Below are 10683 nucleotides of genomic sequence, written 5' to 3' on the forward strand. Positions count from 1 at the left end.
GGAACTCCAAATGACAAATCAAATCAGACAGTATACCATTAATCATAATACGTTGAGATCGAGCTGACAGGTAGGAGGCGATCCATTTGAGCGCATCTCCAGTAACACCAAATGATGTCTCGAGACGGTAAGAGGATGATATGGTCGACCGTATCAAACGCAGCGCTAAGGTCAAGTAATACAAGCAAAGACATATGTTGACGAGTCGTACGAGTCGTACGCTAAACAAGAGTAACGGGGTGAGAAAGATGTGCCCGTAATATAACTGTTTAAGCATGCCATAAGTAGAATCTTGTGCAGACGGTTGGATGCTTGCACGGTCGTACAGTAACAAACGTTCTCGGCTGGATCGGTTACCGGCCCAATTTCATAATTATGGGGCTACGCTTTGAGCGCTCCACTATGGTTATCAGTGGGTGTGGGGACTAGAAATGTGCGCTTGGAGGAAACTTATCGGACTTTCCGTAATATTTCCCAACCTTCCTGTGTATCCTTCTTGACGTCGCTCGCGAGAGCCTTGAAACAAGCTACACAACACAGGCCAGTAAGGAAATATTTTATTATTTATATTTGCTTCAATTATTTTCAGGCCAATTACCATGAAATTTGTGCTCAACATTAAAAATATTACGTTTACATATGAGTTAACTATAAAGCGTTTAGTAATTCTATAACGTAAACAAACAAACCCCTAAAAAATTACGCAGACACGCACCCACACACACAATTCAAAACAAAATAAAGAGACCGAACCACGAAATCAACAAGAAATAGAAAAAATAAAATAAAAATTCCGTCCAGCTTTCAAAAGATGATATTGCTCTGACACGAGTCTGCGAGACATCTTTAGAGACATTTACCGATTACAGTTACCGATTACCGAGACAGTTACCGATTGGCACCATTCTTACCCTTTCACGGCAGCAACAGAGCAATTTTCGAAATTCCTTCCGGAACACGCCATTGGTGAAAGTGTAAATAATGGGATTTACTGAAGCGCTAAGAAAAAAGATAAAAATTTTAACCAAAGCTGCAATTCTTGGGCAGGTTTCAGGGGAAAAACGAAACCAGAGGACTATTGCCCACATTGGTATCCAGGAACACAAAAATCCCACGGCCACGATGAACAGCATTCGAGTAAGATTGATTTCTCTCACTGAGTTCTTTAATGCATCATTGTTATTTCTGTTCTGTAACGAACTGAATACATTCTGTTGATGCTCATTGATTTTGAGAAATATCTTATAGTAACTAAAAGTACCGATGCACAACGGTACAACAAAAAACAATCCGACAGTGAGACAGTAATGAAAGATTTGACTTTCATCACTTGGATAAGAAAAGGCGCACAATGCAAAGCTTTGAACGAAATTAATTGTGATCCAATTTGTGACTCGGACAATCAGCAGGTATAGTGCAAGGAAAAGCCACAAGCAACTCAGCCATATCTTAGATCTTCGGAGTGAAAAAATCTTATTGTAGTAGTTCGTCTTCACAATTTTCACGTAACGGTTAAACGCTGTCAAACTAAGGGTGGCTGGGGTCACGTAATAGGCGAATTCAGCAACAAAGCCTTGAATTTGGCATAACGCGTTGCCAAAGTCCCATTTTCCAACGATCAGCGTTGAAGAAGCTAACGGTATTTCGATGGTTGCAACTAACAGGTCACTGACTGCTAAGGCAACGATGTACAGGTTGGTAGTGGATCGCAGTTTAAGGTTTCTGTAAGCTGCTATACAAACCAGACTGTTTCCAATGAGGCTCGTAATGTTGAGAGCAACGCATATGCTTGCCTCAATTATAACAACAGCTAAGCTTCGACTTGGTAGCTCTAGGTTTGACATCTTGTCTACTTGAAAAAGCATAATGAATGAATAAGTGAATAAACAACTGATTTTCTTTCCAATACTTCAGGCTGTCTAGAAAAGCTCAATTTTTTTTACAATTACGAACTTAAAATGCAGTTTGCAATCAAGCATGCGTTTTCAGGTCGGCCCTAATGTATGTTTGAGGCGCGTCGCCTACCAATCTTTCATACCAGTTTCGAGTCGTGCATAAAATTAAAATCAACACAAATTTTAGGCAGCCCATGTATGCTCTACAGCTAAATCTTGTTATCAATATATTATTTGAACGCATCTCCACTGTTGCATTTAAGGGAAGAAGACAACGTATTTTGAAAATATCTTTACATTAACAAATAACAACTAAAACGTATCATATGGGTTAAACATGGCCTTCACTGAGTCCTAGCATTTTAGATGTAATTGTCACAGAATAGCATTGTATTTCAGAAGCTATATCTATCACATAAACTGCGGTGTTATACAGGGATTTCCGGCCCTGAGAAAAGCCGTAACAACACACGTGAAAAAATATCGTATTTTTTCACGTGTGTTGATATAGCCAATCAGCTGCTGACGTCACTCGCCTTTGGCACCACTCGGTCAGGTTGATGAATGAACGGCAAAGTTTTCACGATTCTCAATACAAGTTGTTTGTCGGAGCTTTCTCGAATTATGGCGGCTAAAACACTAAAAATTCCGTATCGCTGACAGACAGCGAGATTCAAACTTTCCTAGAAGGGGAAGAAAACCAATATACTAAAAGAAAAACCGAAAGTCACGTATTCAGTGGCTTTGGTGTTGGTATTTCTTTCGGCTGAGAGTGAAAATCGACAACTGGAAGATTTGCCACTAGCTGATTTTGGCCGTTTACCTGAAAAACTTCTGTCGGTAAGGACAAAGTCAATAAATGAGAATTTGGTAAATTAACAATTACGACCATTGTTGTTTTTGTAATCACGATTCAACGCATTTTTCCATCATAAGAGTTAGCGCTAACGCACTTTACGATTGTTATTTGGGGATTGTCGATTCATTTATTTTCATTCATTAATGAAGTCGGCTTTTCTTGTCAGTAAAGGGCTCTTGTGTTTATATGATAAAAAAAAATAATACATGGTTGCTTGTAGATATGGAATTTCTCTTCTCGCGTTCAACTCGACATCTCACTCGTTCGCTGCGCTCACTTGTGAGCTATCGAGTTGAATACTCGAAGAGAAATTCCATATCTAAGCGCGCCCTTGTATTATTCCCTATTTATCACTTCTTCCTGGATTTTTGTTGAATCCATACAAACATTAAAAAGTATGGTGTTCCTCCTCAGTAGCGAAAATAGTTTTTAGTGAAAAGCGAATGAATAAGTAAATAATTTTCATAACCTACCTTATCTAGAAAAAATTCTTATATGAATCCTGGGGTTCTTTATGTTCCGGCAAAAGTACTTAGAATCGAACGAGGAGTTTGCATTGTGAAATCAGCACTTCAATCATAAGCTGTACACGGCCGAGCTCTCAATAATCTTTCCTAATATGTTCAAAACAGAAAGAAAGATACCTTTAATTACTTTTATGGCTCAGGGTGGTCTTTTTCTGCCGCTTTGTCATTCCATGTAAAGGCTTTTTATAACTTTCCGACGATAACACTCCGAATCAAACAAGGCTTTCTTATTGCAAAAATCGGCATTTTATGGGTTATGCAAAGCCGTTGAATAAGAAAACAGGAGCTCGCACACTGAATAATTATCTTTAGTAATATTTATAATAAAGTTCGGATATAACGCGCGCTGTCATTGGTTGAAAGAGCGTGCTCTTTGAGAGTATAGAGCATAGAGCTGAGCTAAAGCTGTCACGCCATCTGCCAAATTGTGCTGTGTTCGACCTTTTCCGGGACTTCTTTTTAGCTTTTTTCCGATAATTGAAAGTGAAGTTTCGGAACAAGCGAGCCGGCAAGTAGCAACAGAAGAACCAAATAAAGGTTTGTAAACATACCAGGCGCCGTAATTTACGTTATTAAAACGTGAGCAGATACGAAAATCCTCAAAGGAAAAAACAAAATAGACATTCCGAGTTTTAAAGATTAATTCACGCTCAGTTAGATTGCAAGCTTACGTACGGAAATAAAAATCAAACACAGCTAATACTCATATACTGAGTATTTAAAGTTCAGTGTTCAAAAACAAAACAGAACAAAACAGAAATGATGAAAAATATAACCAAACTGGCATAACTGTAAAAATTCATTCTAATCATGACGGTGTCTGAGCGAATATGATCATGCTGAAGTCCATCGCGGCTCGCTCATCATGGCGATCTCCGGTCATCACAGTAAAGCAAGTCTCAGAAACTATAGTGGCCGCCCTTCGAGTGAAAAAATAAGAGCTTGCTCTGATATCCTTTCCGATGCGTTGAGTGGAAAGTCACTGCAGCCGAGTTTTGCCGTATCCCGAGCGATCTTCATGTTTCGGTGAATTCGGCTGTCGTTCATTCAAAAAACGCTCGCCTTGAACAGTTTGTTTCATACCTTGTCATGTGAAAAAAACTCGCGTGTTTTTATGAGCCATAATTCGGTTGAAGTTTACTGAACATTTCACTTAAAGATTCTGTATTAGAGACTTAAAAACTTCAGGCAAAAGTGTTAAATTCGACTTACCGAACTATTTTAGTTTGTAAACGATCGCATAAGATGAACTTTGATGGTTTTTGAATTTTGATGATTTGACACTTTTGACAGCTTTAGTCTTGTACAGCCAATCAGATTATTTCAACCCTTCTAACAGGGATTCTGATCGGCTTATTGTAGCGTGCTTTATGAGAGTATAGAGCATGCTGACGACACTGTTCTTCGCTTTGGAAATAAAGTTTGTTTTGAAAATTGAAAGTAATGCTCGGGGAATTTAATGGATTCTTTATTATAAAACAAATATAGAAGCCTTGACTGTGCTCTGTTCTGTTATAAAGCACTTAGGAAGCGGCTAGAGCACTCAAGAAGTGGGGAGAAACACGAGACGTAGTCGAGTGTTTCTCCCTACACTTCTTTCGTGCTCTAGCCGCTTCCTGCGTGCTTTATAACAGAACAGAGCACAGTCAAGGCTTCTCTATTTGTTAAATACAAAATGGACGCATGATTTTCTGTTCCTTAGTTCTTGTATAAAGATTGGTAAAAAAAATAGAATGGATCCATAAAAAATATGGATAGTGAACTAACCCGTGGCTGATAATAACTTGTCATCTGATTTAAAATAAATGATTTTATAGCCTACCTCATCCATGACAACCTTCTTATACGGATCCTCGATCTCTTCATAATTTCCCGGGAATAACACTTAGAATCGAAAGGTGTTTGTATCGCAAAACCTGAATTTTATGTGATGAGCACAGCTGTTCAATAAGAAAGTTGTAGACCTAGAGTTGATTAACATCCTTTTCAAAAAAGCCTTTTTCATTATTATTGTTTTTTTCTTTTCATTTACTAATGACACGCGACAATTAAAGGATGGCTGTTGCCTGCGGCTGGGGATTTAAAAGGAGTTAACAGTTTCTCTCACTGGTTGCGTTAACAATTCCCAATAGTGTTGTTTAACTCATTCAGTAAGGTAACAGATTGTTTGCATGGTTGGAATTGTTGTCTTTCAATTCTACCAGTCCTCACCCGTCACAGTGCAGAGAGTGTAGCTTTTTTAGAGTTAAAAATTAGGTTTAAAAAGCGAAAAATGGATTACTAGAGATATTATTTGTAACTAGCCTTAATTCCACAGGAAAATTTCCCCAAAACGTATTGAAGTGGCTAACTACTAGTTCACGTGTCCCTCATACAAATTGAGGTTCTTTTTAGTGCAAAATGCCCTTTCGGCTTTCTATTGAAATACCACAATTTCTCTTCATTTCCTATATACTTTCAGAGTAGGAAAGGCCTTTCCATGCTTATGCCCATTTTTAAAGTAACCGGAAGGGCCAAGAGCGTTTGATCTATTCTTAACTTCCTCACAGTGGCGTGTGCAAGACACACAATTGCTTGACGAAAGCCTAAACTAATGCAAGACTTAAACATCTGTATGTTTGACCATGATTTCAAGAAAAAGATAATTGTTTTTATTCTGCCGAATTATACATCAGTTTGCCGTTTTGGAAATACTTCGTCCTCTATTGAAAGGTAACCTACTCTCTGGCCTATTGTTTCGTGTAACTTGTAGCAGGTGGCAAGTTTGTTTGAAAATCACCTTCAAAGGCGAGGTGTATTACAAAAGAAACATCTCCCTAGGTAAAGCGTCACGTAATTATATCAAAATTTCGTTGTTCTTCGTGAGTCAAACGAATGAAGTTCATCTCCTTCCATGTTTTTTCTGGCGATAATTATTTTTTCTACATCATGACTGAATGAATTGTCTATTATTCGGCAGAACCCACAAACCCTTGAGAAAACTATAAATTTGCAAGGAAAACAATCAAGTTGTGAAAATTCAGCTGGTATGACTGATAAATGCAAAACTACGGTGTTTAATAAAAATTTCTAGCCTGAGAAAAGCGGTAACTGCATTTGGATTATGTATGAACTATCTCAGTCAATAAGCGTTTTATTATATGATCATGAATGACTTTTGAATATTTGGAAAAGTTTGTTTTAACCTAATAGGACGCGATAGACTGGTGTGCGGGGGGATAACCACACAAAAAAAGATTCTACTATAAACACTCTTCCTTTCTTTTTTTGAGTCCGAGCAGGAAACTCACAATTCATCGAAGAACGTGGCTTATTTTCACATTCACTGTCATTCAGTTTACGTTTTTGTCCGCTTTTCTTTCACGAACACGTGAAGTGAAACAGAAGTTTTCTTTATCAAGTTTGACAATGCTGAGAACAGCCTGAGGATCTTTGAAACAAATTTTCCTTCTTAGACGAATTTTGTCCGGGTTTGACGAGACGAGCGGTTTGACGATTGTGTCATTAGGGGTCACGGATCAATTTCTGATTTAATTTTTTTCCCCTTAAACAAAACACAACAAATGGAAGAAGCAATCCTTTGATTTCTTTCATCATTCAAATCGATCTGTAGCTTGTACATATTTCAAATTAGCTAAAGTTGATCCATTGGTTCATCTAACAGTCTTGTTGCATGCATATCACTTTTGATGTATGACTTGGTAAAAGCAATGTAATTGAATAGTGCTGTTCCAAATATCAGTATAATTTACTGACTCGTCATGCTTTTTATCAGCAGCGAATTAAGGTTTCTCGTGAAGGTGATTCGAAAGACATCGTAAGGAACCCTCGAAACAAATAACAATTATCAGTGTCATTGAGTCACAAGCTGGAGACATATTTTGCTTATGATCGATTCGAGGTTGATGCGTCGATAGGTTACGTAAGAGGTATCGTGCGGGATTTTTAAAGATATTTTCCATATCAAGGTAAAGTTCAAATTGATTCACTACCATAAACTTTCCAAAGAGTAGTTTTAAATAGAGAATAGTACATGGGCGCGCGTAGATAGTTGATAGCTCATGAGCGAGCGCAGCGAACGAGTGAGATGTCGTGTTGAACACGAGAAAATTCTCATTCATTGACTTCGTCCTTACCGACAGAAGAAGTATTTCAGGTACACGGCTAAAATCAGCCCGTGGCAAATCTTCCAGTTGTCGATTTTCATTCTCAGCCGAGAGAAATGCTAACACCAAAGCCACTGAATGTGCAACTTTTTTTAGTATATTGGTTTTCTTCCTCTTCTAGGAAAGTTTGAACCTCATTGTCTGCCAGCGATACGGATTTTTTAGTGTTTTAGCCGCCATAATTCGAGAAAGCTCCGGCAAACAACTTGAGTGACGAAAGTTTAGAAAATCATACAAACCGTTTCAGGTCTCTCGAACCAGTTAGACGAGAAGGAATGCTGCCAGCAAATGATATCGAGAACTTAGCTTGCGTTGAGTCAACAAGGTTTATAAGATCATGCAAGAGGATGTGTTCGTTAGTGCTGCAAATTATATTGCTTCTCTTTGTTCGGTTTGTGCTTTGGTTACCAACTTCCGCTTACGTACATTTGCCACCGGCAACGAATCAACAATTATCAATCACAAACAGAACTTTAGCTGTGATACTGGTTTCGAATAGACTTTCGTAATATCGAATAATCGCTGTAAAATTGGTTTCTTAATTTAGTTTAAGAGCGAAGGGGCTAAAACTTCATTTTCCGATTGAATCTTGTCGAATTGCGGCTCAATAAAAACACATCTATTCTTCATACATTTTAGAAACAGAGAGATCTAAACAAGCTTGAAAATTAAAATGTGATTTACCGAGCTGAATTTGAAAGGTGGGACATCTGTTAACGGCAACAAGCTTTGGCTGAATAACATACGAAGTTTCTCCCGAAATGAAAATATCTCGCGGTGAGAAAAAAAAGAAAAGACGAGTGGAATTAATAAATGGCAATATGTGAAACAAATATTCCATCATTCTTGTTAATTGAACAAAATAATAGAAGAGAATACGTTATTTAATGTCGAAGGTGTGGAAAGTGTTTGCACAATCTTCTGAGCCAGAGGCTTATCTTAAATACGCTCGTCAGACTACTAAAAATACAAAACAAGATAAAATGTGAGTTATGCATATACAAATATTAAAAATAAATTGATTAATTGAAAGAAAAATATATATAGTGAAATTTACATTAATCAGGCGAGCACGAGGTGTAAAAAATTGGGAGATATAATTTGGGCCATCTAGTTTAAAAAATAGAAATTGGTGTGCATTTTTTGTTGGGTTTTGTAATAAATTGGGTGCCTTTCCTAAGTGATGATATGATATACGATGTCAATATGAATGGAGGGACCTTTTTGCCAAAGGCAATCCAACGGAACTCAGAATTGCAGAATGTTCCGGGCATGTCTCAAAATTCCCTAAAACAAAGATACCTACGTGGTAAACAAAGAAGTTAGGAAATTTACTATCACCATTTTGGGTCTCTTTGAAGGGTTTAAAAGCAAAGGAATCTCACCAGCAAAAGGGATCAAGCAAATATTCGTTAATGACGCAGTCCGACTAAATTAGGTTATTTTGCTTCTATTTTTAAAGCATTGCGAAAAAAAGTAATCAATCTAGATTTTTAGATTAGATGCTAACTTCTTGTGTACGCATTACAAATTCAGCTTTTACTCTATATCTTTTGTATCTCGTTACAAACACTTTCCCGCATTTGCAACGAGGTACGTATTCCTCCATTTCTACGTCTCAGGTGGCCATATTTTTTCTTCTCTTTTGCAGCAAATTGCGTATTTTCCCGCGTTTGCAAATTTTTCGGTGTTGTTTTCCGTGATTGCATTGGGTTGAATTCTTACCTCGGTCGAAAACGACTCACACGCTCCAGCGTTAGCCGCAGTTTACGTTTTGCTCTCCATAACACGGTTTGTATCATACTTTTAAGTTATGTGGATCTGTTTTTATTTTAAAGAAAATAAAGAAATAAACTCTTACGTGGATGTTTAACTTCTTACCACATCGTAACTTTTATCGTATTTTATTGTAATTTTAGAGTGATTGTTTTGCAATTTTATCTTATATATTTTTGTTTGAGATGATTAACACCAAAACAGCCCCCCTGGAGTGTGTTAATAAAGTTTGTACTGTATTGTATATACCTAAGATGATAGCAGTTAAGGCTACTTCATTTGAAACAAAACATTAAGCTTAAAAACACTTTGCTAGGCGAGAAGGGAATACAAGACCGAGCGAAGTAAGTGAACTAGGAATTTTTGAATTTTGTTTCGATTGGGTTGTTTTCTTTTTTCGCACAGGCACTATCATCCTCGAAGACCCAGGGGCTGTGAGTCGATTTCAAGTCAGGGTAGAAGAGCCTCTGGGGACATAAAAACACAAAGATTTTCTGGCACCAATTAGATACCAGAACGAATGCAACCGTCTGGAACTAGTCTTATAAGACAATGTCCCCAGGGGCTCTTCCGCCCTGACTTGAAATCGACTCACAGCCCCTGGGTCTCCGAGGATGAGGCATTATGGGATTGATTCGATGCTCAAATAGTAAGGCTGTGCATGTAAGGTGTTTTGAAAACTGGACAAAGTGGAAGAAAATGAAATAATGGTAGAGTAAATTGGACATTTCTCGCATTGTTCGAAATATTTCGCAACTCGCAATCATCTAAATCATCGAAATAGGAATATAAATTTCAGAGAATAAGTGGGGGAGATTTCTCACTCGAGAGACTGTGGAGTTGTGTCGATTAGGTTTTTGGTCAGAGGAACGATTAGATAGGAGTCGCAAAATGCATACTGAGTATGTTCTAAAATGTGACTTTGGGCCGAATATCAAGCACAATTAACGAATATCAAGTACAATTAACTCTAGCTTTTCAAAAAACGTGCGCCCAAGAAGAAGATTTTCCTAACCCTCTATGGCCACATTCAGAAGTGAATGTGTTTAATAGCCTTTATTTAGAAATATTTAAAATAGAAAATATCATCATACTTTCGATAAGAAGGTTTTTTTGGCGATGATTCCAAATAAACCGCGCAGCTGGTAACGAAACGAAAGTAAAATCAAAGCTGAAAACAAATCAGAACACTCTTCCACCGACATAGCACCACAGTTTCTTTAGAAACTTGACTTCTTTATAAATTCAAATTTTAGATAGAAATAAGAGAGATGGTAAGTTTTGAGCTCGGTAAAGAAATAAAGAAAGATGTTTTTTCCGTCTTGTCAAGAGCGTAGGACTAGTCTAGGACTCTATCCACAAACATTACGCTATCGACATTGCTGATCCTAGCAGTATGCAGGACGCATGTCATATGGACTTCGTAATACACCTCGCTCACCGTGGCTCAGTGGTAGAGC

The 10683-nt window shown here is 37.7% G+C and overlaps 1 protein-coding gene across 3 annotated transcripts; it reads right to left on the bottom strand.

Annotated features, from left to right (window-relative positions):
* Positions 1-555: 555 nt before the first annotated feature.
* On the bottom strand, positions 556-7793 carry LOC131776876 (melatonin receptor type 1B-B-like). 3 transcript variants are annotated; one of them, XM_066164210.1, is made up of 2 exons: positions 7687-7793; positions 556-1849 (listed from the first exon to the last, which is right to left on the bottom strand). In XM_066164210.1, exon 2 carries the CDS (start codon positions 1842-1844, stop codon positions 870-872), a length of 975 nt encoding a protein of 324 aa, XP_066020307.1. In that variant the 5' UTR covers positions 1845-1849; positions 7687-7793; the 3' UTR covers positions 556-869. The 3 variants fall into 3 exon arrangements, with proteins under 3 accessions (XP_066020307.1, XP_066020308.1, XP_058949064.2); XM_066164211.1 differs by lacking the exon at positions 7687-7793 and adding an exon at positions 3228-3374; XM_059093081.2 differs by lacking the exon at positions 7687-7793 and adding an exon at positions 3228-3374 and having other exon boundaries at positions 556-1852.
* Between the last annotated feature and the right edge of the window lie 2890 nt (positions 7794-10683).

This window comes from Pocillopora verrucosa, chromosome 3 (genome assembly GCF_036669915.1).
Source record: "Pocillopora verrucosa isolate sample1 chromosome 3, ASM3666991v2, whole genome shotgun sequence".
Lineage (NCBI taxonomy): Eukaryota > Metazoa > Cnidaria > Anthozoa > Scleractinia > Pocilloporidae > Pocillopora > Pocillopora verrucosa.

What these genes read in the sequence shown, in the direction of transcription:
- LOC131776876 (XM_066164210.1), bottom strand. Translation starts at nt 1,844, where the DNA reads ATGTCAAACCTAGAGCTACCAAGTCGAAGCTTAGCTGTTGTTATAATT.